The sequence below is a fragment of the Anas acuta genome, chromosome 5 (assembly GCF_963932015.1).
Source record: "Anas acuta chromosome 5, bAnaAcu1.1, whole genome shotgun sequence".
Lineage (NCBI taxonomy): Eukaryota > Metazoa > Chordata > Aves > Anseriformes > Anatidae > Anas > Anas acuta.
In genome coordinates, this window is record NC_088983.1 from 3,645,417 (window position 1) to 3,665,358 (window position 19,942).

Here is a 19,942-nt window from a genome sequence, read left to right on the forward strand (position 1 = left end):
AATCTTCGCCCAAACAGATGTTTGCGCTCGTAGGCACGGCCCGGCATCGTTTCCCAGGACGAAGCGAACCCTCCACATCCATGACCGTCCCCACACCCCAATTAACCCGGGCATTGACAGGAAAACAGGCTGTTATTTTAGGAAGCTTTGCATAAAACTTGGTTTCAAGTTTAAAACCGTATCAGTCACTATTTGTCTCTAGCCCAGACTCGGGATAGGGTTTCTTCCTCTGGCTTTATTGCCGTGCAAAGTTACTCACTTTTTTTTGTTACAGCCAGAAGACAAAGTCCTGCTTTTAACAGCTGAGAAAATGTGCTGGCAGATGATATACGATGTTGATTAACCAATAATACGGCTCAGGTCTGGTCGAACATGCAGGCGTCTGAAATGGGAAAGCGAAGTTTTTTAACAATTTGTTATACACAGTAGCAAGAAAAACAGGAAGTAGGTGTTTATTAGCAGTTTCCAAATATACCAGCCAAAATAAAACTCCCCGTGCAGTCTGAGGTATTCAAAATACAGCAAGGACCAGAATTCCTAAGATTATAAAAGGGTAATTAATCACAAACTGTGTTCACAGACCAGTGATTTGGAAACTTCCTTTTTATTGAAGATCGGGATCAAGAGCAAACTTCAAAGCAAAATTAATTGATCTGAGATTCATTGCGTCTGGTCGATAAAGCAAAAAAATAAAATATCATTCTGGCGAAGCCAGGTCCACGGTTTACATTCATTATGCCCTGACAGCCCGTAAAGCACATTAAAAAGCCATTTTTCAACGAATGCTGTAGCGCTGACCTATTTCGACATAAAAGCTATTCATACACGGGAGACTGTTGCTTCCTCGTAATCAGCGTATTGCACCCAAAAGCCAGCCGTGTTATTCCAGGCTTGTTTCTCAGGAATGCGAGCATATCTCGGGGACTGATTCATAAAAGGAAGAGAGCAGCCCACTCCTGGGCCAGGCTCGCATGCTTTATTCAGAAGCAAAATTTCCGAATTTTGTTTGGATTCAGCCAACCTGTTAACTCTAGTAGAGCCGGGCGAGAAGTTGCAGCAAACAGCTCAGGCACTAAATGAGCTCTTTTTTTTTTTTTTTTTTTTCCCCTTCTTCTTCTGAAATTGACTGAAAACAGTTTTTTTTACCTATATTTCCTCCTAAGGTTTTTATGGAATCACATCCCAGCCAGGAGATAATTTATTCACTGCCAGTGCTCATTGCAAGACTTGCAATTAGACCTGTGCAGTTTGTCAACTAAGTCCTCCAGCTTTGTTTTTTTTTTTGTTTGTTTCTTTGTTTCTTTGTTTGTTTTTGGTTTTATTTGTTTGTTTGTTTTTGGCTTGTTTGGGTTTGGGTTGTTTTTTTTTGTTTTTTTTCTAGTCTGCAGCATCCTATGGCCGGACCCCACGCAGGACCCTGCCATCCAATTTCAGGGCTGACACCAGGGGTGGGATGCACGGCCCATGGGATGAGGAACACAGCTGGCTTTTCTTACAGCATTCATTTCTGTGGCAGGTAGGAAGGCATGGACGGACGCAGAGTTTGGAGAAAGCAGAGAACGATGTTCTCTTCTCCGGCTGGCACAAAGCATCCCGGGCTGAGTGCAAGAAGGTCGCTTGCGCTAAGCAGAGCTTTCCGAGGCAATCTGCGCCTCCTCTGTTTTTCTGGAGAGCCTGAGGAATCCCTGGCACAAAAAGATGCTGGAGCCGCATCCCTCTCAGCCCTCCCTCCATCCCGCTGGAGGTTTTTGCATCGCAGGAATCCCAGCTGGGCCGTGGGCTGCAGAGTGCTTGGATCACGCACCCAGCCCTCCCAGCGCCAAATCTTCCCACCTCAAACCCTGTCAAAACACAGGCGGCGCGGACGCATCCAATTTATTCTCGATGGGTTTTGCAGACTTTAATTCTGCTGCGCTGCTTTCCTGGAATCAAAGGCAGAAGTCTCGAAGCTGCCAGGTCGCCGAAGCCTCTGATAAAGATTTTATCCTACATGCGGGCTGTGATTTTTGCCTTTTGTCCACCGATGTCTTCACCTGTGTCATCCCCTCTTGGCAAGGGAGCCGGTTGCTGCGAACAGGAAAGAGCGCTGCGAACAAAACCTTTTACAAGGGATTAAATTTCTTCTAAAAGCATGTAATTCTGCATAGCCAGAAGCAGTTTCTAATCTTCATATATAGGAACTTACAAGGCCAGGAATTCAAAGCCACCGGATTAAATGAAAAATGTGAATGAAAAGCTACATGCTGATACTCAGCTGACCTAGGCAAGTTACTGTACATTTTTCAAAGTTTTAAATTACCACTAATGGAAAACGTGGGGAGTGAGCTTCAAGCGTCTCTCTACATCATTGCTGTAAGAAAAGAAGTCCAAAACAATGAATGAATATTTGCGGAGAAGCCCACGATGCTTTCCAACACGCTTGGCCTCCCTCTGCTCTTACTGTATAGATCAGCAGGTATCATCTGATCAGATTAAGACCAGCTGTTCGTTTCTGGTAAAGGAATTTCCCAAAAAGGTAAAATATAATTCAGGCTTAGAAACCAAGATACTTCGGGAGAATAAAACCTCCGCTCGCTTCTGTAAAAAAAAAAGCAGAGAAAAAGACATTATAAAGCATTTAAGAGCTTTGGTTTCAATTATTTTATATTAAAGGATAGGTAAGCTTAAATTGCTCAGACTCTTTAAAAAAAATAAAAGGGATTGTAAACAAAATTGGAAACAGATACGCAGCGACCAAGTTCCCACAGGTGCGCTCTCCTGCCGTGGAAATACCCGTGTGAATTCGCCGTTTCCCACCACGCCAGGGGAGATGATAAATTCTGAAGTTACCCCGCGTGCCTTCGGCCTCGGCTGCAGGAGAAGAGGAGAAACGACCTCTTGTCTGGGCAGGCTGAAGACCCCAGCGTCCCTCCGTGTGCCTCGCACCAAACCGAAGCAAAGGGTTGTGCTGCCCGCCGGGGATCCCCGGCAGATCAAAGCCCTGGGCCACTCACAATAAAACAAGAGGGTAAAGCCCAAAGAATCCAAGAAACAAAGGGAAGGTTGACGAGATAAGGATCAGCCGCAGATATGATATTTCACCCAGATCAGAGCCGGTGCAGAAGTTCAATTCAGAGTTCATAAGACAAAAATACAAAGAGAGCAGCTCTGAGGTTTTGTTGCTCTGTATCTGTGCTCTCAGTGATATTCCCATCTTCCAGGCAACAAAGATTGGTCCTGTATTGTGTGACAACGTATAATTTAGCTCATCTTTTCCTCCAGGAAAAAGATCTTTTTCCTCCAGCTCATCTTCCCTCCTCACACCAACTCAAATGTGCGCTGTGAGCGTTTCTGGCACCTTCACCCAGCCCCAAACCAACACCTCCAGGCACACCTTGCAAGTGAGGTGTGAAGCCATGGGGTAACCAGCACACCCAGAAACCCCTTTCTTTGGGGAAAGGGACTTCTGCATGCCCTGAAACCCTTTATTTGTATATATATATATATGAACTTACAAGCTGTGAGGTTTCTGCCTGAGCTCACCCCGTGCAGCATCACACCCCGGTGCTCACTCTCTATTTCACAGCTGTTTTCTAGAGTTCCTACAAGGCATTTTCACCCCGTTGCAAACCTGCCATGGAGAAACCTTCTCTAACCTTGCAACGTCCAAATTCAAAGGCAGCAGCTGGATGCAGTAGAGGAGGACACAGATGGATTGGGGGAAGATGAGCGAGGAGCACCCCGCTGGGCACAGCGTGGGGGGGATGTCCTTGCCTCTGCTTGCTTGTAGGTTGAGCTGTGGGGAAGAAAAGCTTGGGAAAGAGATTTTTAGAAAAGCACAAAAGAAAAAATAAAAAGAAGAAGCAATTCTTAAATCAGGTGAGTGCTGTGGGCTTGTGGTCAGAGCGAGCAGGTTAAATATATGCCACAGCTAAGAGCAAATACATCAGGGCACAAAACAGCATCCATGCCCTTACAGAGCCCCAGTCTCCAGGTCCTTCTGAGGACAGCACACTGAAGACATCCACACAGCAATACCAGTCCTGTCCACTCCAAAAGAGGCTTGCAAATACCTCAAGTGCAGTCCCCTGGCACAGAAATCCCCAGAGACATGCAGGAAACCCAAACTCTGAGCACCAACCCCACTGCTGCTCAGCAGAGGCAGCACGAGGACGTCAGCTCCAGAGGTTTTATTTTGGCCATGGGGAACGATGGTTTCCTGTCAACGCCATGTACAAACCGACCTCCTGCCGGCTGTATTTTGTTCCTTTTTGCCTCCAGAGATCACACACCTTCTGAAGTTTCCTAACATGTTGTCTCATAAGGTGCTTTCACAACAGCCACGCCGCGGATACATTAGCCAGCCACAGCCGAGCATAATTCCAGTCTCATAAATCTTCCGGCAATTACGAGGCCTCATTCAACCTCCCCGTGAGATAAAACAACCGCTGCTTCGTGGCGTCATGATGGGATTATTTTATTATTTATTTTTTTTTTTTTAGCTTTTGCTTTCCAACAAATCAAGCCTGCAAAATAACTGCAACGTGCCGCTTCCTCTGCGGAGCCCGGCAGAAATCCTCCACCTCTGCTGGGTCCTGGTCGTGGGCAGCTCCCTTGGCACGAATGAGCTGCAGGAAGGGGAAAGCTGATGAAGTTCAGTGCAATTTGGGATTTCCAAGGTGCCCAGGTGCAGCACGCTGGGACCTGCTCTGCCCACAGCCGTGGGGATGGAAGGGGCTGGGGTGAGGGCAGCTCAGCACGGAGCGGGGTTGCTGGGCTTTCTGCAGTTTTAGGAATCAAAGCAATATTTTCTACCCTTTTTCCTTTGACCATATCCCATCTTCTAGCAGAGAAAGCAAGCCTGTTGAACCGTGAGTTGTGCCCAGACAGGCAGAGGTGCCATGCAATGCCATCCTCATCCTCAGTCCCACGGTGCTCACAGCCATCACAGGCAGCAGAAGCAGCAGTCGCGGTTACTCATTTGTAGATCCTGGGGGATCCAACCCTCACAGCCCCAGGGGACCAAACCAGCCCATCCATTCCTTATTTCCTCAAATGAGACATCCTACGCTTCGCTATTTGTCACCCACAAGGGAAAAGCAGAGGAATCCAGATAGAAAGGGAGGAAATCCCACGTTTTGTGGGTGCCACCCCCTTGGCATCGTGGGGTAGCACCCAGGTAAGCGCAGCCAAATTGTGGGATCTTGCACAAGCCACCCTGCTGCAGACGTGTTTTAGCTCACGGCAGATTCCCACTGCTCCTTGCCCACAGCTCTGGAACGTGGGAAGGAGCCAAACTGCCGGATTTCGCTGCCTTCCCTTGCCATAAGGATGAAGTCATGGGTACCCTGCGCTCCGCGCGAGGCGCTCAGACTTTCCTCCCTCCCCACCGGCAATGGAAAGTTGTTGGAGTGAGATGGGCAGCGAGCTCCCTTTTGAAAGCCTTTCCTTCTGCAAACACATGACTGCGCCACTGGACGCTGTTCAATCCGGCGGCGGCGTTAAGTCAGGTCGCCTGAGCAGTTTTGGAGCTGCTCTGTCCCACCAGGGCAGCATTACCCAACATCAGCAGTACCCAGCAAAGCTGAGGCATCTTCCCCGGGCAGATGGTCTCAGTATGTGTTTGTGCTCCCATCACTGGTGTGTGAACACGTTCCCAAGACAGGACGCTCAATAGGGCTGATGTGCCACAGCCTGAACAGCAGCCTTTCTTTCCACCTCACCTGTCCCCAAAACAAGATCTTTTCAGCAATTTCTGATGATTGTAACGCAGCGGTGACCGCTGAATAAATAAACTGGAAGCCCTTAGTTCTGATTATATTGCTCAAGAAAGCAAAAATCTCACTTACCTGAGCATCCCTCCTAACCCAGCCCTTCGGGAGACCCCCGTTTGTATCAGTTCCCCCAAGTACCGCTCCCATCTCTGGTGTGGTTCTTTGAGTGGCCTCCCTGGGGTGTCCCGGTGTGGGACAGAGCACGGGGGGCTAGCACTGAGCACAGCCTGGGGCATCAAAGGTGTTGTCCTGCACAGGGATCCTCATGGGGGCACAGCCCCTTGCCCCAGTGCAGCTCTGCGCCCCCTCGGCTCCCCACCCGCAATCCCCGAGTGCCGCGCGCAGCCGAAGGAAATCAGAGCACGGGCTTGAAAGGCTGCTTGGAAAACATTAGCAGCTCATTACTGATCATCTGTTTAAAAATCCCCATTAATGTATACACATACGTCCCTGGACGGCACGTTTACCCCCAGCTAATGGCACGGAGGGGAAGCTGGAGGGATCTGTGCACAGCGGCTGCGGCGCGCTCCCAGCCCGCCCTCATTTACAGTTTTCCCCGCACAGGCTCCTTCTGACCTCTTCAAATCCCATCCCAATTACAGCCTCCCACTTACCCTTCAATGTAAATAAATCCTGCGTGGTGGGACCGCTGCTACCAGCGCAGATAAAAGCCGTGATGTTGATGGAGGAAAAGCACAACCTGCGGCCAGCTCGCAAGGCGGGCAGGAAAATTAAGCACGGGGGACATCGGGGCTGATGGAGGGGATCGGGGGTGATGCCCAGAGCTTGGGCACGATGGGATCAACATCCAGGGATGTTGAAAGAGAAGCTCCAAGGCAGCAAATGGCTGTCCCTGAGATGGACAGCAGGGAAATCCTGTGGGATACCCACGCACCTGGGACTTCTTGCTCAACATACGGGAAATCCGCCTGGGGGACCACCTGTTTTCTCTGCTGAGACTTGGGGGGAGTTGAGATAACCCCATCCACCCACCACACGTGGGAGGATGGAAACCCTTTGAGAATCTGCATCAGATGCAGTTTTCCCGTATGTATTAATGAGGTCTCGAATGAAAGGAAGCATTTGGGACACTTTTAACTCACTGCTGTGCCGCTGACTGTGCCGGTGTTACACCGCTAGAGCCCTGGACCTTTTCCCCTTGGGAAAAAAAAAAAAAAGATTTCTCCAAAAGTATCCAACAGGCCTGGAGACAGAAAAAGCTGCATCTCTGCTGGCTCCTGAGGATGTCAAAAAGCTCTGAAATCTCGTTTCCAAATGGATCTTCCCCAGCCACGGGCAGCCTGCCCCAGGTGGGACGCCAGCATCTCACCGCGGTTCCTGCACGAGCCACCACAACGTCTTCCAGTTTGGTGCCATGGGGTGTGACAGCAGGTCCTGGGCTTTGGTCTGCTGGGTTTGGGGGCAGAGGAGAGGGGTGTCGTGTTCAGTTTGTTGTTTTTTTTTTTTTTCTCAATCGTGGTCTTAAGGTGGGGGCTCTTCTACCGATCATTAAATAATTACCGTGTGGTTTGAAATTGTTTTTAGCGAGAAAGGACTAAATGATCTTATAACGTCCTGAAACTGTCAACATGATATATGGGGCTGCATTCAGCATAAATTATAGGCAGTTTCCATGCCACAAAAGCCGCACAAGCTCACGGATCCAGCCAAAACATTCAGCAGAAAGTTCTGCCAGGCCGCAGGGCCCGCTTTGCCAAGCCGTGCAGGTGTGCACCGCCGAGAGCCGCCCCAGCGCCGACCCGCGCCGCTCCCCCTCTCCTCCCACCCTGCTGCGCTCACCTCAGCTCACCTGAACCACGGCGTTACGTGAGCCCAGGAGCCACGGGAGGGATTTCCAGCTCGGAGATGGCACGTGCTTTCATTTCACCTGCAGGTGCAGGAGCTGGGGATGGAGACGTTCACAGATGCTCTTGGAGAGGTGTCCAACCCCAGCGCACAGCACCGGGGCTTTGTGCGGCTGTGGTGACCCACGGCCATACATTTTCTTGGTGCTCCTGTGCTTGTGAGGCAGCATCTCCTTGGCCAGGTAGCTCACATCCTGAAATATCATATATATATACACACACGTGGTCCTGGAGACAGGGTGCCCAGCTCACACGCGTAGCAACACAACCTCCACGTTGGGCAGTCCCTCAGCAAAGCACAGGGTCACCATTGCAAGTCCCAGAATCATGGTGCCCATCACATCCATCACTTCATGGGGCAGTACCTCCAACCTAATTGTGTTCCCCAAAACACCAGCAGAGGCTGAGGCAATCACGTCTGTCCTCTGAGCACTGAATTCCCCAAGAGCTGAAGGGTTGCAGAGAGCCCGTTCTGCTCCCCCAGAGAAGGATCGAGTGAACCCTCCATTGGTTTGGTGCACCAAGGGGGCTGCTTCTCTGCTCAACCCAGGGGGTGAGAACATGACATGACCCAGCTGAGCCCAGTGGGATGTCCCCGTCTGTGCCACCAACAGCCCTGAGATGGGACAGGAGTGAGAATCCAGAGAGGACTTTGCCTGGCCCTGCCTTTTCCAGGGCGCAAAGGAAGACACCGGTGTCATCGCGCACGAGCAAGGTCAGGAAATTCTTGCTCTGTCCCTGCTCCTGGTTTTGCTGAGTCCGAAGCGAGTTGTTCAGAACAAGATAAGGACCCGGCGGCAGCGGATGCGGGCAGGAGGCCGCGGGCTCCGTGCAAAACATCCTGTTGGCCTCCGCACTGCACCGCGGCGGGGACAAACCTCTTGTAGGAGGTACAAAATCCTCACCCTGTGCCCTTGTTTGGGTGGCCTTCATCACTGGTTTTGGTGTTTGGGGCACTTGGATGAATGCAATGATTTGGAGATGTGCGGCAGGAGCAGGGAGGGGAGGACCTTTCCCCCCGAGCACCAGCTCACAGTAGGATCTCCTGGATGTCCCATTCTGCTCCGCAAACACCCTTTTCCTACAGAAAACCCTTCCCGGCCCTTCTCTTCAGCGCTGCTAATCATCACTCTCCCAGCCTCTGGATCAGGCCCAAACCAATCACATCTGCACCCAAAAAAAGAAAAGCGCCCGCTTGTGTTTCATTTACTTTTATGGGAGCGTTAACGGGTTTCAGTCACATAAAACCTTCACCTTCAAAAGGGAAAGGGGAGAGGCAGGAGAGGAAAGCCCGGCACGTAAGGCGGGCGGCTTAGCCCCAATTACAAACCAAGTGGCACCAGCACCAGAGGAGCTGACCCGCTGCATGGGGGCTCCCCGCACGGGGTTTAGGATCAAGCACGGGGCCAGGGATGATGCCAAGAGGTAAAAGGATGGGATGGGGACCAACGTTGTGGCCCCGTTGTCACCAGAGCGTGGGGACGTGCCACCAGCAGCACAGCCCCGGGCAGCCCACAGCTGCGCGCAGCTGCCCTGACCCCATCTGTGGGGTCTTCTGCTGGTGGCTTGGGGTTTCTCCGCTGAAGATGCTCCTAACCGAAACCAGATTTGGTTCCCAAATAGCCCCAAACCCCCTGAAAGCTTACAAATCTTCCACACCTGTGTTTGCTCATTCCTGCTGCTCAGCCCTGCCCTGGGAAAGGCGATGTTTATCCCGCTCCTCCGCAGTTATTTACAATGGGGTTTTCGGATGGAGATGGAGCACATATTTGTCTAATGGCGACAGGGCAGCGAATTTAATTCTCCTCGTTAACAGTCATCAGCTTAACGGGAAGCAATAAAAGATTTTTTTTTATTATTTTTTTTTTAATAGCGGGTGCTCGAGAGGGGTTATTTCTTGCAGTTGCTGTCAGCGGGATGAGCGCATTCCTGGGCTGCGAGGGGGGAAACTGAGGCACGGGGCCGTTTGCTGGCCCACCCGGGACCACACAGACGGAGGTGGGAAGAAATCTCGGCCCTGTGCTGCCCCCGGGCCACACAAGCCCTGTTATTATTATAAGCCATTATTCGACCCGCAGCCAAAGCAATTTGTGCAGCGTGCCGGGGAATGGCACCAGCACCCGGGGGGGCTGCTGCAGGGCCCCCCACCCTGCTCCTCCCCGTGTTGGTCACCTCCAAATCTTCTCGTCTGGTTGAGGACATCCAGGAAGGGACAGGTTTTGGCCCTATAGTCGCACAGGCAGCTACGGGGGAAATCCTCGCTCTGTCTGACCCGGGTTGTGTCCCGGGGGATCCGAGCTGGTTTCTGAGCAGCGCAGAGCCCAGCTCTTTATTTTCTGCCATGTCCAAGAGCTGCTGATCCCTGCTCACCCTTCACCCCGTCCTTACCCCAGCTTCACAGGTCCATCAGACCGAGAGCAACGGGTCCAGCTCCGAGGTCGAGCTCCGAGCTGCTGCAGGTGATTTTGTGGGTCCCAGCAGCTCGAGGGGACCCCAGCAAAGGGCTGAGCTCCCGCCCAGCCCCAACACCTCCCTGATCCATGGGGAGAGCTGCACCGAGCAGCAGGGCTTGGTGCCTGGGGAGCGCGTTGTAAGAGCATCACAGCCACGACCTCCTTCCTTCCTGAGCATGCAGGGGGATTAGAAGGGATAAACTCAAAAAAAAAAAAAGGAAAGAAATTATATGAGTGGCTCCCCATTGCAATCTCTACTCCTTTTGCCTCGGAGGTAACTGCTCAGCATGGTGTCCAAGCTGAGCATCACTTCCACGTGCATGATTCCCTATGAGAAGTGATGCACCCCGTGCCCAGCGAGCAGGAGGCAGCCCCTCGTGAGCCCCAATTTCCAGCAACAAGCAGCCAGGGGAGCAGAGAAAGCAGATGGGAAACCCTCTCCAACGCCACAACGGAGCTGCCATCAGCCAGGCCATTCCCAAACCCCAAAGTGTAAAGCGATGTTATTTCTGTAGGCACGGATGCGTGCGTTACAAATGTATTTTTGCAATTTCTGCAAGCTGATTAACGCTTGGTTATGTTATGGTACCAGTGGTCTCCGTCCTCCACCGCTATTGCCCAAATCCTGCTGGCCTCCTGGGCTCGGCAGAGCTGGAAATAGCACCGAGAAGGGTAAGGACCAGCAAGGGGCAGCTTCCATGGAAAAACAGAGACCTAAAGGCCAGGGCACAGCAGAGGAGGAGGGCAGCAGGCATGTAGGAACAGGGCAGAGGTGATCTCTGGGTCAGAAGAGGCAGCTCGCTGTCCAAAACCACAAGACCTGCTGGGCATGGCGATGGATTTTTAGGTTTTGCTTCCACAGCCAAGAGGAAGAAACAGCTCAAAAGGGATATTCGGGTAAGCTGAGGAACTCACTGGCATAGGATCTAAAAAAAAAATAAGGTTTGTAAGGTAATTCTGTACTTCATTTATGGAAGTAAAATCCAAGCCAACCTATTAAATACAGCAACCCTAATTTGGGCTCAGGATGCCGGACCTGTAAAGAGTCGGATGCTGGTGGGTACTTTGGATGAACACCACCAGTGGCTCGCTGGGTTCCTGCGTGCTCCTACAGCATCCTCAGAAAGGAAGCAGCACCAGATGGTCCCCTGGAAAGAGTTAGCACGGACTTTTTGTGAGTGTAGAAGAGCATCAGCAGCTTTCCATCCTTACCCTGCTAAATGGGAGAGTTTTGCAGCTGAATCTCAAGGCAGGGGCTGAGGTGGTCCCATAGCTCTGCTGGCTCCCCACATGCACAACCCAACGTCTCCACCCGAGACCCTCACCCACAGAGGGGCAGCAGCATCTCCTCGTACCCATGGGGGTCCCACGGCTCCAGGCTGGGACCGTGGCTCCTTGCGTGCTCGTGCAGTGCCTCGCACAGTGTTGGATCTTCAGGTCCACTGCCACGTGGAAAACCCCAAGGTGAGGAGCACAGAGAACCTCCCAGTGCCCAGGTGCAGCAGTTTTTTAAGCCACCAGAGCTGGGCCACGCTAATTATTTTCAGAATGGGTCAAAAAAATCTTGCTGGAGGTGTCCGAGCAGAACAGGCACATCAAGAAGGGTCTTCCTTTGGTGGATCCATAGCACAGCCTCTGAGCTCGTCCCACAACAGCGATGTTCAAGCCTTGGTGCTCCTCTTCCAGATCAATTTGCATTTTTAGAAGCTAATTTGCAATGCCTCAGACCCTGTGGCCACAAGCAGAGCCTGGCTGAGCTGCGCTCCTCCCATGGCATCTCCAGGGCAGCGCCTTTCCCAGAGCGATGCTCCAAGGCTTGACCTGGGGCTGAGTTTGCACCTAGAAGAAGAAAGTCCTGCCAGAAGGCTCTCGGGATCCTACAAGCCAAGAGAACAGGGGTTGGGGTGAGACCAGGGCGAGCCCAGGTCTCTGGGGGGAGCTCCTGGCACGCGGCAGAGCCCCTGCACCCTGACCAGGTGCTCCAGGGACCGCGTTACCACACTGCGCCCGGTGGTACCCACCAAAAACCACAGCGAACAAGTGGCAAAGGGTGACCAAACCCTGCTGAGATACTCTGCTCATTTCCTACACCCGTAAACCACACGGACCGGAGCAAACCACTACTTCTACCAAAAGCCACAGCCTGCTGGAGGTGGGCACGAAGACGGAGACGCATCATGGTGAGTTTCAGGGCATCTACTGTCCAGCTTGTGCTCCTGGGATGCTAAATTTTGGGTCACAGCTGCCAGGAGGACACTCAGCATCTGCTGAGCAAGAGGGGGGATTAAATCGACGAGCCTTATCTCAAACCTCCGTGCGCCGGGGCTCCGGAGATTTCGGTGCCAGCCCCCGACGGCGAAGCGCTCGCCCGCTCCGAGCCGAGTTGGGTCTGCGAATCCATCCCACGGCGCAGGGGAATCGTGGAGCTTCCAGAGCAGGTTTATTTGTCACTCTCTGTAAACACGGCTAAACACTGGCTGCCCGAGACTAAACCGACCTCCAGCTCTTTGCCACGTGAGCAAGGTAAGTTTCCAAAACGGATAAACCAGGGAGGAGCCGAATCGGCGTGTCCATGGCAAGCAGAGCCCTGGTGACAGGGACCTGGCCACCAGGCTGACTCCAGAGCACACAATTGCTGCAAGAAATGCTCAAAACAATGCCCAGAAATGCTTCCTCGAATTCCTGGGTCTCCCCACACCAGCGCTTCGCTCGCAGCTCCCCCAAAACCACCTCTCGGCCCTCTCCCGAGGGGAGCTCTGATCAGCACCAGCAAACAAACGATGGGGAAGAAACGCCTCCGGTTATCAGCTGGAAGCTGGAAAGGGGCCCGATTCTGCCTTCCCTAACAACTTTGTTGTAGTTTCCCAGTTTTTAAGCAATTTATCTGATTCCTGACTTCGCTAAATAGCTCTGGGATCAGAGGGGGCCGTGAGACCGCCTGCCACCCACGGGGGACAGAGGGATGCGGGCGCATGGGAAGGGAAATCCTCGGCCCTGTGCTCGGTTTGTGCAGCACGCAGGAGTTTGGAGGTGTCCCCTGGGTGCACCCAGGAATATTTTGTTATGTGCATCACTTTCAGCACCAGCTGGTTTACACACACAGTTTAGACCCCTAATATATATATAAGAAATTGAAATGTCATGATTTAAAATGATAAAAATAAAAACAAAGCACAAAAAATCAGCAGTTTCCTACAGTTTCTGGGCAGAACAGCCCTTGTAGGATCTCACCCCTGCTCAACCCTGTGCCAGGGTGGAAAAATCAAAGGAAATGAGGAGCTCCTGAAGCCACACGCGCACCAGGACGCCTCCCCTCGCAGCACCTATGGCAAAGCAGGTGCCTCGGCCTCCACGGGGCTGACGCTTTGATTCCATCATGGAAACACAATGCAAAAAAATCAACACCCAAATAAACAGACCCAGAAAGCGGCAGGAACGCAGCAAAGCAGTCGGAGACGTCTCACGGCGCTACGAGAACGATGGAAAGCTCAGAGCTGCCTGCACACGGGCTGCTGGGCTTTGGGGCACCATCGGGATAACCCGGGGTGCACCAACAGGCAGGGAAACAAACCTGGGAGAAGCCTCTTCGACCTTTTTTCTTTTTTTTTCTCCCCCTTTTGGGGAAAATCAGAGCGATTTCCTCGAGGCAGGTGCCAGGGCTGCTGCGGGTCCCGCGGGGTTACCTGCGGCGGGGCCGAGCGGAGGCACGGCGCCCTAATTGCCCTGTCAGGCAGCTGAAAGAAGCCTTTAGCTGATGCCACTTCAAAATGAAATTCTTTCTCTGGCATGGCTATGTCTGATATGCAGGCATCAAAGGGGAGGCAGCAGGTCGCCGATGCCCCGGGCCACGCATTTCCCTTCTAAAGGCAGGAATGAGAGCCTCAGCTCGGGCCGAGGGGGCCCCCCTGGAGACACAGCAGCAAGAACCACCGCCCCTACACGCTTCCCAGGTTGTGGGGCGAGCCCCCCCTGACCCAGCACGGCCCCACAGGCGCCGTGCAGCCCACCAGCAGCAGAAACCCAGTGCCAGGAGGCTGCGCAGACCCGGCTCTGGTGGCCCCAGGGAGGCACGGAGCCACCTGGAGGCTCTCCATGAGCGCAGGGGACACCACAGCTTGTCCCCGTGCACCGGTGCCCGGTGGGACAGTGGGGTGGAAAAGCCTGGCTGGCACAGAGGGGCTCAAGGGGTGGTTTTTGTGTGTTTTTTTTTTTCGTGTTGTTGTTTCCAAGAGAACCGCGGGGCCATGCTCGCCTCCCCCCGCGGCTCCCATCTCCTCTCTCCACCTGCACTCTTCAGGGAGCCAAGGCTTTTGGCAAGCTTTCCAGTCCGGTTTTTATTGGTTTCAGCTAAGCTGCCCCTTTTGGAGGGTTGGAGAGCTTCAATCATTAAAAGAAGGAGAAAAAAAAAAAAAAAAAGAAAGAAAAAAAATGCATCATGCACCCTGCCCCCGCTCCCCTCCCTTCCCACTCCCACAAGGGCTGAGCCCCGTGCGCGCACCCCGCGGTGCCACACGGCCCAGCTCCCCGTTTCCCAAAGCAAACACAGCCCCTCCACGGCGTTTGAGCCAGGAATTTCGGGCCCCAGTTACCTCTCCAACCATACCTGTTTGGCTCTGATCACCTTCCTGCTCGGAAGCAATTTGGAAAGGACGCAGCACAGGTAGCTATTAGCTAACACGTATTTAACTGCTCCAGATATCTTTTTTTTTTTTTTTTTGGCATTGTAATGGGGCGATTTGATCTTCAAAGGACCCGTGCAAACCTTTGAAGCTTCCCAAAGAAGCCAATCTCCAGTGGGGAGGGGAGGGGAGTAGGGGGGGGGGGAAATGTTAATAGTTTTAAAACCTGGGGAATCCTGAAGATGGACGAAGGGTATAAAACCCAGTGGGTTTAGCATAAAGCCCTCAGGTAAAATCTTCACCTTCTTTTCAAATGCATTTTTGGTGGGTTGCTTTGCAAACGCTTGGGCCAGGTTAGCAAGGTCGGCTCTATTCCCAGCGGCCGGGAGCAGCAGCTCTTAATCTCCAGGGACCCTCATCTCCCACGTGGCGCAGCCCCAGCACAGGGGGATCCACGGTACCTCGGCGAGAAATAGAAAGACTGAAATTTGCAAAGCCTTTTTTAGGGGAAAAAGGGAAAGGGGGGGGAAGGAAGCAGGGACAGGGGGGAAGGAAAAGAGGAGATACATCCCCTGCTGCACTCCTGGCCAGCACAGCCTCAGCAGCACCCTGAGAGGTGAGACACAAAATGCGTTTACCTTTAAAATAATGACTCATTTTATTTTTTTCTTTTAATATGTAGTTATAAATATATTTTGTCAAAATATATGATCATTATTGTCAAAAACATTTGCACATAAAGTCATAAATAAGGTCAAGGTGAACGTTTAGTTTAGAGAAAAAAAAAAAGAGTCCAGCTATAGCAAGCAGTTCTGGGGTGGGACGGGAGGGAGAGAGAAGGGGAGGAGAGGGCGGCGGGGAAGGGGAGGGGGGTCAGCGGCACCCGCACCCCTCCACCACCATCTCCTGGTAGTTTTTCAGGACCACCTTGTCATACTCATCCAGGTAGAGCATGGAGATGGCGCTCAGCTCCGTGGGCACGCAGCAGGCCTTGGGGATGCTGGAGTTGACGGAGTTGACCAGCGTCTGCACGATGGCGTGGTTGGTGGAGTTGAGGTGGTCGGCCAGAGGGAAGGGGCAGTCCCCGTGGCAGTAAAACGCCTGGTAGCCCGGGGGAGCCACGATCCAGTCGTTCCAGCCCACGTCGCTGAAATCCACATAGAGGGCATGGCGGCGGCAGTTTTTTTTGTTCTTGCGGGAACGCTGGTGCTTGGGGCTCCGGCGGGCTCTGCGGGTCAGCGCGTGGCCTCGCCCGTCGTGCCCGAAAGTGACCAGGAGCGGCCTGAGCTGAGCCCAGTCCCCGCGCCCTTGAGGTAAAGATCGGCTAATCCTGACGTGTTTGCCCTGATGAGTCTGTGCGTGGTGGAGGTGGGTCACCTCGATCACCAGCCCGTGGTTCGGCTGCTTGTCCTTGGTCCACCGGATCACGGCCGGGCTCACATCAAAGGTCTCCCAGCGCGTCACGTTGTGGTGCACCAGCCGCGTGTCCAACAGGCGCGTAATGGCCTGGGCGCGCTCCGACAGCGGCTTCATCACTTCGTAAATGTTTATCCGGTGGAAGCCCCTCTCCCACGCCGCGCTCGGCTCCTCCACCTGCTCCCGGTACAGCCGCAGCTCCGCCGAGGAGATCACCTCGTTTTCCGGCACGCTGCTGAGGTTGAAGACGAAACGGATCCAGGGAGCCTCGCTGGGGCCCGGGACGGTCTCCAGGTGCTCTGGAGGGGAGCAGGGCAGGGGGAAAGCGGTACAAAAAAAGAAAAAAAACAAGAGTATGTCAGCCTCAGGGCACCCAGCCACAGCTCCCCAGCGCGGCCACGGCTCGAATCCGTGCTTCACCTGCCCGGCACCGCTCCGCTCCCCCGCGCATCCCTCCCGGCGGTGCTGGCACCGCTCGCTCGCCCTCTGCACGCTTGTGCCCGGACGGGGTCTGCCCTCCCTGCCTCTCCCTTTCATATTCAGGGAGGTTTTTCCCCTTTTGCTCCCCTCCCCAACCCAGGGCTCCATCTCCAAAATCATCTCCTCGGAGCGGTGCTGTGCCAGGGAGCACAGAGGTGCCTTGTTACGGGGCGCAGGGGGCAGGGGGAGAAGGAGAAGCAAATTCCAGCGCCGTAATGATGCGGCTGGATTAATAATTCAGATTTACTTTGGAAAAGAAACATCCGCTAGGAAACATTTGGATCAGATTACAAGGGCCTATTGAATAAACCTTATAAACACACAGCTGTAAGTATTAAATTCGAGTAGGGGTTTTTGGGATTTTTTTTTTTTTTCTTAAGAGCAAAACCAGGCAGCGATCGCTTTGATAGTTCAAAAGAAACACACCAGGGGCGAGAGCCCGCCCTCGCTTTACTCCCGCATCCGATCCAGAGCCATTAAATCCACGCGAGCCCGGGGAGCGACCCCGAGGCGGAGGGACCGAAGGAAACTCGCTCTTGTCAGCAGAGGCACGGGCACCTCAAAATATCCCCAAAACTCGGGTTAAGCACAGGATGCTGGAAAAAAAATACGGGGCAGCGTGCCTGTCAGCCACACGCCCGGCAGGCTTGGGAGGGAGTTTTTCCTCCCGTAAGTTTAGAGCCGGGCACGTCCTGCTTCTAAACACGTTCGTGAGCTTCCAAACACATGGAAATCCCGATCGCTACCGGGGCTGGGAATCTACCTCCTCCCATCACTGACCTTCATGGTGGAAACTCCTCACGGTGTTTGCCCGGCTGGTCGATCTCTCGGGGTACTGCAGGCTAATTTCCTGGAGGCTTTCCTCCTCTTCCCCGGACTGGAGCCGGTAGAGATCCAGCATGTAAGTAGGGATGACGGCTGACTTGCTGGGCTGAGGCCGCCTTCGCAGCCCAAACATCTGCAGCAGAGTTGTTTCGAAACCCCGCAAGAGTTCATGGCTTTGGGCAGAGCGGCGTCCGGATCCGGCTTGTTGTCCCTGAAGCTCGGCGACTTTCTTCCTGCCGGTCTCGGGTATCAGGCTAGCATGGTTGGTACCTCCTAGCAGGACTTGGCATAGTAGGATGACCATCAGCATTCGGTTACCAGGAATCATGGTGTCTCTGGGGTGGGAAACACGCAACAACAAACAACAAGGAAAGTCAGGGTGAGAAGCGAGCCCCCCCACCCGAAGAAGAAGAAAAAGAAGAAGAAGAAGAAGGAGAAAACTTAAAAAAAAAAAAAAAAGAAAAAAAAAAAAAAAAAAAAGGGTAAAAGGGAAAGGGAAGGGGAAGAAGCCCCCGGTGGGTTGGGGGCTCCGGGGCGCATCGCGGGGCTGCGGCTCCCGGCCGCGGGTTCGAGTCCCGCCGCCGGCGGCTGGAAGAAAAAAGTTGAACTCAAATAATTAAAAAAAAATGAAAATCAAAATTAAAGCCACGGCGAGGAAGAAGAGGGCTGTACTCACTGACAGCAAGCAAGGCATATCAGCACAGTCCATGATTCTGGAGAGCCAGAGCCGGCCCCAGCGCGCCGAAAGCCCCCGGGGCAGCGGCTGCCGAGCGCCTCCCGCGATCGCCGCCCGGGCGCTGTGCGGCCGCCGCCGCCGCCGGCCCCGGTTTTTCTCCCGGCCCCTCCGTCACGTGGAGCCTCGCACACCCCCCCTTTAGCCCGGCCCGGCACGGCCCGGCCCGGCCCGGCCCTGCCCCGCCGCCCCCCGGCCCGCCCCCGGCTCGCCCGGCCCCGCGGGGGGACGGCCCCGGCCCGGCCCCGCCGCCGCCAGGCTGAGGCTGAAGGGGAGGGGGGGGGGGTGGATTTTGGGGAGGGTGTGAGGGGTAATGGGGGGGACAGCGCTGAGCACGCAACCCCCAGGGAAAGCCAAGGGGTGAGGGGCTGAGGGGTTGGGAGTTTGGGCTCTGGATGTGGCTCTGCCTTCGTGTGAGGGGAGCGTGGAGCTGCTTGGAGATGTAGGGAGAGCCCCCCTGTCCCCCCCTGCTCGCACCCTTTGGGCACAGCGAGGTGCCCCTAGGGATATGAAGGGGCCACAAATGATCCCTGTCTTCACTCCCCACCTGCCCTGTGGGTTTTCTCTCCCTTCTCTTTCCCCTGTGACAGCCAGGCAGGTTCCCTGACCCCACAAGGACACCTTCACGAGCCACCCCGGGGCTGCACGTGGCCACCACGGAGGGCTACCGACAGGCTCACCTGGAGGAAGGATGCTCCTGCCGCACAGCTCAATGCCTGCATTGCCAAAGATCACTTCGCAAGGCCAGATTTGGGGTTAGGAGTGTAAGCCGGGCATCCCAGGGCTCAAGGTTGTTCCTTGGTGGGGTCTGGGTCCGTCACACATCAGCTGGGCACGCTGTGAGCAAGGCGTGGAGACGGCAGCTCCTGGGAGAGGATGGGAAGCCACAAAGTGACAAGAGGCAGAGTGAAACGACCCTGTGATAAAAAAAGAGAGCTCCACCAAGGCGTTAAAATACCATCCCTTTGCCTTGCTGAGGTGCCCCTCTGGGTTGGACAAGGCATCATCTGCAGAGGGAACGGTTTGTAAAATTGTAAGACCAAAAGACACGGTCAGAGGGTTGGCCGTGGGGACTCCCCAGCTGGCAGATGAACCACAACCAAGAGCCGGCTGAGAAATGATGAGTGGAAAGCAGCAGAGTCCCACAAACCACCAGGCTGCCGTGCCCAAGCAGGGAGCGAGAGCTGGGCAGCGCTCGTCAGCTTCCTCACAGCCCCGAGGCACTGCCCCGGAGCTCACACAGCCAGCAGATAGGACTTCCTTTCATATTTCACTTCTTTTTTTAAAAGCTCAGACCTGACCCGTGCATTACAAAAGCCCGGGGATGTCACTGAGAGGACACACGCAGATAAAAGGCAGTGCTGACACTGTAATATCTCTGAGTTATTCCTATACCACTCCGAGTTTAAAAGAAACATCTGTTAGCAAGGTATTTGGACTATGAATCCATCAAAATTTGTGAAATATTGCTATCACCATTTCAAATGTATCACACTGTGTGTTATTCTTAACAAGGGAAAACAATTTTTGGAGTAGCTGCTGTGCAACTTTTTAAAGTCGAATAACATTTTCATTGAAAATATTCCAGTCTAAAAGCAAAGTTTACGCAAGGGCCTGCACAACGCTGCTCTGAAAACAGACCTCTGGATAGGGAAAAGCAACTCGCTGCCTCTTTGTGGGAGCAGCAGCGAGATGTGACTCTCCTCGCCTGAAGACCTCAGTCAGATTCGGGTAGGATCAGACAGCGGCTGCGCTGGAAACGTTTTGTCGCTGAGGGATTCAGTCCCACAGCATCCAG

The 19,942-nt window shown here is 53.6% G+C and overlaps 1 protein-coding gene across 2 annotated transcripts; it reads right to left on the minus strand.

Annotated features, from left to right (window-relative positions):
- Nucleotides 1-15,323: 15,323 nt before the first annotated feature.
- Nucleotides 15,324-19,340, minus strand: BMP4 (bone morphogenetic protein 4). Of its 2 annotated transcripts, none has more exons than XM_068682309.1 (3): nucleotides 18,825-19,340; nucleotides 17,367-17,746; nucleotides 15,324-16,405 (listed from the first exon to the last, which is right to left on the minus strand). In XM_068682309.1, the coding sequence occupies exons 2-3, from the start codon at nucleotides 17,737-17,739 to the stop codon at nucleotides 15,564-15,566; spliced, it is 1,215 nt and encodes a 404-aa protein (XP_068538410.1). In that variant the 5' UTR covers nucleotides 17,740-17,746; nucleotides 18,825-19,340; the 3' UTR covers nucleotides 15,324-15,563. The 2 variants fall into 2 exon arrangements, with proteins under 2 accessions (XP_068538410.1, XP_068538411.1); XM_068682310.1 differs by lacking the exon at nucleotides 18,825-19,340 and adding an exon at nucleotides 18,088-18,280.
- Nucleotides 19,341-19,942: the final 602 nt, after the last annotated feature.

Excerpts from the sequence above, each read along its gene's own strand:
- BMP4 (XM_068682309.1), bottom strand. The coding sequence starts at position 17,739 with ATGATTCCTGGTAACCGAATGCTGATGGTCATCCTACTATGCCAAGTC. Across the intron at positions 16,406-17,366 it reads GAGGAGTTTCCACCATGAAG|AGCACCTGGAGACCGTCCCG; the intron begins GTCAGTGATGGG and ends GCTCCCCTCCAG.